Source organism: Lygodium microphyllum, chromosome 24, assembly GCF_053477565.2.
Source record: "Lygodium microphyllum isolate KBCC chromosome 24, Lygodium_microphyllum_v1.1.10, whole genome shotgun sequence".
Classification (NCBI taxonomy): Eukaryota; Viridiplantae; Streptophyta; class Polypodiopsida; order Schizaeales; family Lygodiaceae; genus Lygodium; species Lygodium microphyllum.
Genome location: NC_141158.1, coordinates 52,871,826 through 52,877,780, shown reverse-complemented (window position 1 = coordinate 52,877,780; position 5,955 = coordinate 52,871,826). Strand labels below are relative to the sequence as shown.

At 41.8% G+C, this 5,955-nt stretch overlaps 1 protein-coding gene across 1 annotated transcript; it reads right to left on the bottom strand.

Annotated features, from left to right (window-relative positions):
- Positions 1-3,128: 3,128 nt before the first annotated feature.
- LOC148015096 (uncharacterized) lies at positions 3,129-5,606 on the bottom strand. The gene has a single exon (XM_087665308.1). The coding sequence runs from the start codon at positions 5,198-5,200 to the stop codon at positions 3,845-3,847; it is 1,356 nt and encodes a 451-aa protein (XP_087521434.1). The 5' UTR covers positions 5,201-5,606; the 3' UTR covers positions 3,129-3,844.
- Between the last annotated feature and the right edge of the window lie 349 nt (positions 5,607-5,955).

The window sequence follows — 5,955 nt, the reverse complement described above, 5'->3', positions numbered from 1 at the left end:
CTCACAAAAGGATATGAACTCTAGCATTGAGTGCACAATGAATTAGTTGATTCACAAGTCTTATTCTTCTCGGCCAGATTCTTGAGAGCATTTGAAGCCTAAGCTCATCAAGCGATCTATTAAGAAGGAGTTAGAAAAGGTGGAACAATAAGAAGCTGATAAAATGGTATTGACTAAGAGCCCCAAGGAACTAAATGTAACATTGACTTCACTTGCTCAGGCATAGCGATATTGGAGCCCCTACAAAAGAATATAAGCAGCTCTTAGAAAATCCATTGACATAGTAGAGTAAGTAGAATAGGCTAAGAAAATATTGTACTTGGTGTATTTTTACTACTCATAGCACCACCACTCCTTGATGACTATGCTTCACTTTAATACAATCCCAAATTCTTCGACTGGTTTATTCCACTATTGAGTAACACAAAACCAAATCTTTCTCTATTTTCACTACCATGCAAACTGCATCTTCATTGAATATTGTGGAATAGAGTAATGTACATACAACTTCTACTAACAAGGATGCAATAGTAAAAAGTAGTACACTTGAGATTCTAGACCCTAAGATGAAGCTAATAACATCCTTACTAACTCAACCCACCAGTCAGACCAAGCTATGCAAGATGAATCCTAAAACACTTTAGAGAAGGTTGTGCATGCTAGCCTACAAATCAATGCCACAAAACAACATGATTCGTCGACTCATATGAAATATTTTCTAGTCTATCAATCTCCAAGCAGCAACATGGCCAATGATTTGGCAAAGAAAGAAAATTCCTCTGAAGTAGAATAGCTACTCCAATTCGACTCTATATTCACTAGTTATGCCAAGTTATTTGCAATGATAGATTTAGGTCTTGCTGATGATGAGGTGATTCAAGTCACTTCTAACTAGCATTCCACTTGGGAAGAGAGTGAATACCTCTTTTGTAAAAGCCACTTGGTTCAAGTGAATATGCTAAGACCCTACCTCAAAAGTAATTTTAGACATGACTCAAGTTGTGGAAACATCAAGATAACATTACACTAGAAGTCCCAAATGAGTGACAAATCATAGATCCATAATCATCAAGACCTAGTTTCCTCAACATTAGCTTATCTTGGCTTTAACTTCCAATGATCATCTACTTATGATGAGAAGTTGCAAGTTGGTTCATCAACAACCACACAAGTCTTCATCAACAACTTTCTTCAACAATAACTTAATCAACAACAAGGCAATATGCTTTGCATGTCTAGGCTTAGTATTCCATCTTCATTATGCACACTCTAGTGCATAGATCTATTTTTAGAACCAAGTTTACTATCTGCAATCAACCTTCAAATCTCTTATACTTCCATTTTCAACTTTGTAAGACTGCAAGTCTAGTTGTATAACACTCATATTATTTAGAAAATTGTTTTAATCCCTAATATAAGTCAAACAAGCCAATATTTGTACACCAAATATGTTCATGGCAATTGCGGCAATTGTTTTAAGCCCTAGTATAAGTCAACAAGCCAATATTGTACACCAAATACATTGATGGCAATTGCAATTCTAGCAACAAACTAATAGTGGAAGTTTGTGCACAAAATATAGCAAGTTGTAACCTCCATGGACCTCTATGGTAACTAGTCATAGGTAAACCTAATAGCCCTAAGCCACCAAGTTCATTGTATGCAAGTTTAATTTGATAAGACTTAGACAAGAAACTCAGTCCACTTAAAAGAGGCCAGCCAATTGGTGTGTATAGGTCAATGAGGAGGGCCAATGTCATCCAACATGCAACAATCACATGTGTGGAAAGACGCTACAAATGTTGATTGATGTGTTATGATTGATGTCGATTAAACAAGAGAATTGACATGTGCAAATCCTTGCCTTGCACACGTAGGTTTCGAATGAAAGTGCACAAGTCAACCACTTGGAAACCCCAATTGTGAGCAAGGAGAGAGAGCGCCATACCAAGCTAGAAGAGAGAACGCATCAACCTATCATTCAATGCCACATATGCAACACTTCCACTAGTCAAATATAGTACCTCCATTTTTAAGGTTATTGTGATACCTTCAACTAGTTCTAACATGTAAGTTGACACACTTGAAATCATCCATCCACATGACTCATAACTTGATCACAAGGACTCAGACAGGTAGAATTTAGATGCACACATCCTTGCTCTAAATGCTTTCCAAATTGAGTGTGGGTCCCATCACAAGCTAGTCCACTCTTCATGTTCGATATGCCACATAGTATTTGCATGTGTGAATTGACACCCCTTGCCAAATTAGAGTGCCAACAAGTACTAGGGCATTGTGTGGCAAAGTGCCAGTCCATGTGGTATAACTATTGCCTAACAAGCATCTTAACTCATAACTTGATCACAAGGACTCAAACAGGTAGAATTTAGATGCACACATCCTTTCTCTAAATGCTTTCCAAATTGAGTGTGGGACCCATCACAAGCTAGTCCACTCTTCATGTTTGATATGCCACATAGTATTTGCATGTGTGAATTGTGCTAGTCCATGTGGCATAACTATCCCCCAACAAGCATCTTAACTCATAACTTGATCACAAGGACTCAAACAGGTAGAATTTAGATGCACACATCCTTGCTCTAAATGCTTTCCAAATTGAGTGTGGGTCCCATCACAAGCTAGTCCACTCTTCATGTTTGATATGCCACATAGTATTTGCATGTGTGAATTGACACCCCTTGCCAAACTAGAGTGCCAACAAGTACTATGACATTGTGTGGCAAAGTGCTAGTCCATGTGGTATAACTATTGCCTGACAAGCATCTTAACCAAACGTCCTTGTACGATTTTACTTACCATCTTTCAATGAAGGAAAAGCTCTTTCCAAAAACCAAGGTTTAGTGCAAGTGAATTGATCTAAGGTGAACGTTTATTTGGTTAACCTACCAGCATCATGCACAGATTGCCTCAGAGCTTGTATGGCAAATTGCAACGTCTTCTGAGGTCCATTAGATTCGGATAACTCGTAATAAAATTGGTTGATGGCGGATTCCATCTCCCCTGCGTATTGTATTCACATAGGATAGCTTTACTAGTAGTTGATTGCACTACCAGAATGGATGCTTCAGTTAAGAGCAATGACCCTTGGTTAACAGAACTCACTGGTATCAACAAATTGTCCAGAGCAAAACTACTTGCATATGCCGCCATCTTTTAATCTTGATCATGGCAAGAGCACACAAATAGTGTTGTGTAACACATCAAACGTGCACATACCATCTTCCTGTAGGTAAATCAAATCACTGATGTTGAAGAGTTTAGCCTTCAATATCAGCTCATGATGCTCATGATGTACGTATGGGGGTGGCAATCTTTCAATTGCTTGCCAATACCATGACTCATCTTCCTATAGGTTGATTACATTGTAGATGGCAGGGTTTAGCCTTCATGTCTGCTCATGACGTACGTATGCGACAGTGGGCTTTATTGGGATCTATACATAGATGCATGGAATTAGTGTAGACGGCTTATCAATGGAATCAACTACAAATGTATAGCTTCATTGGATAACAATCTAGATGTATGTGGTGAGAACCAAATATAGAACGGAAACATGGGAATTGGGGATTTTCTTCTGTGTGGGTATGTGTGGGAGATGTTCGTGTACGAGACACCAAAATCACCTCTCACATGCAGACCCCAGGACTAAGGTGGTCATTTCACTATAGTATCCCTGGAGCAAAAGCACATACATGAAATACTGCATTGCAAAACATACTTAGTCATGAGCTTAGCGCTCTGTAGAATCGATTACTAAAAAGCTTAATTGCACTGTACACTCAGGATTGTGCATAATGATAAGCTTAGTTGAACTATACACTCAGGATTGGGCATAGTGGCTCGCCGATTGCTTGCAGTGGGCAATGGCACCTCTGATGGAGCTTTGAGCTTCTTGCAGGCAGGAGCTGCTACTGCAGCTGAGACTACACTCTCTGTCAAGGAAGTCACTCTTCAGATGAGGCTTAGTCAACTCCCCACTGTGGTCACTGAAGTTACTAAGGCTCCTGTTTGTAGCTCCTCTGTCCACCAGTAGGGACTCCTTGTTGAGCTTGTGAGAGAGCATGTATATGTATACTGATTTGAAAATCTTGGTATACTTGTTCAGGTAATTGGTGGCTTTACCTTCATTAGGGACCCTCCTTCTGTCAGCTATGTCTTCAGTGGTCAACCCATCTGGTAATCCCATCGAGTACTTCATCCTAGCATCCTCCTTCACTCTTTCACTTTCGATGGGACTCTTGCGCTCCTTGTGAACTTTCAAGTCCCCTGCTGCAAACAAAGACTTCACGAATGATGCAGATGCTATCAAGCTTAGGACGGAGTGTCCACCCTTCTGGTTTCTTTGCTTGATCCCTGTGCAGCTCACACTACCACACTCCACCACCGCTTCATGCTCGAGATTTCTTCTGTAGGCTGGTGCATCATGTGCTTTCCACCTTAGCGAAGGTCGCCGCCATGTTGACGAATGACACTTCACATGATTTTGACCCACATTCTCTTCCATCAGTGTAAGAGCAGGGTCTTGGTAACAGTGAGGGAAGACATTGGCATCTTGGGCCTGCTCCAAGGTTATCCATGGATGATGTGAGTTGAATTCAGGTTTGTTTGCTTCATCAGGTCCTGCTCCTCCTGCCCAATCTGCGACATCGGTTACTACGCTGTCCACCCAAGAGGGGGGTTTACTTACCACCATATCCTGAGTACTGTGCAGGTCTCCTTCTGCAAGCTTCTGGTTAAAATCAAGAGCATACTCTTCATGTTCTGCAGCCTCAAACAAATCAGATGCACTATTGGATGCAGATAGCTGCTCCACCATCTGGATGCGCGGCGGCAAGTGAAGGGGAAGCAGCTGGCCCTTGTAAAACAGGTCATCAGCTGGAGAAATGTAGCTCAGCTGGCAGTCCCCCAGACCAGGACCACTCTTAGAGAGCTTCAAGCTGAACTCAAACTCCCTAGCCTCAGAAACCCAAGAGCTGTCATTGCTCAAGGTGTCATAGGAGCTCCTCTTGGTGCATGTGTCACTGTCCCAATTGAGTGGTAGGGTGACATCCATGTCAAAGAACAGCTCCTTATCATCAATGTCACAGGGGATGTATGGATCATCAAAACAGGAAAATGTGAAAGATTCTTTGGAGAAATTGTCATTGACCTCCTTTGCAAGAATGAATTCCCCCATCCCTGAGAGAATTAGATATGATGATGCTACTACAGCTACAAGGCACTAATGCTGCAGCAATGGCCAGGATTGCAGCCGGATGAGAAACAGAGCAGCGAGAGAGAGAATTGGGCATCTGGGGGAGCTTTCTTTACCAAATTGCATCTCAGCAACCCTCGAAGACGAGGAGGAAGGCCAGTGAGAGAGACTGTGACTGTGACTGTGACTCAGGCTGGCACGTTACAGCCTCATGGCCCTCGATTTGACAGAGGGAAAGTGAGGCCAAATGATTAGGCTTGTGCAAACGTTGGAGATGGCTTGCAGACAAGTGCATAACTCCAAAAAATTTGAGAGGACCTCCTTTCCCCTCTTTCTGTTTTGGTGTCCAGGCACTGATGACAGGATTTCAATTGGTCAGTAAACGGCACATAAAGGCTGCTAATTACTCACCTCCCTTATAAATGCCATATAATTTCACTTTTTCTTCATTTTATTTTCATGATTATTACACATGAATGGATTGGTACCCTCGGGGAAGTGCAACCCAAGGGTGGAACTCACACACCTACAATACTCAACCCACACTCTATCCATCCTGGCTACAACCCCATTGGCTTAATTTCATAATTATACTCTTTGAATTGAAAAGAAGTGCATAGGTTGTTGCACTTAGATATCTCCAATGGGCAAGCCCCCAAAGTGCTAGACTGCCCATCCCAAAATGCACGTTGCCGCAATCCGTCTAGGTTGATGGGCGGCTCAAGGAAGCAACATAG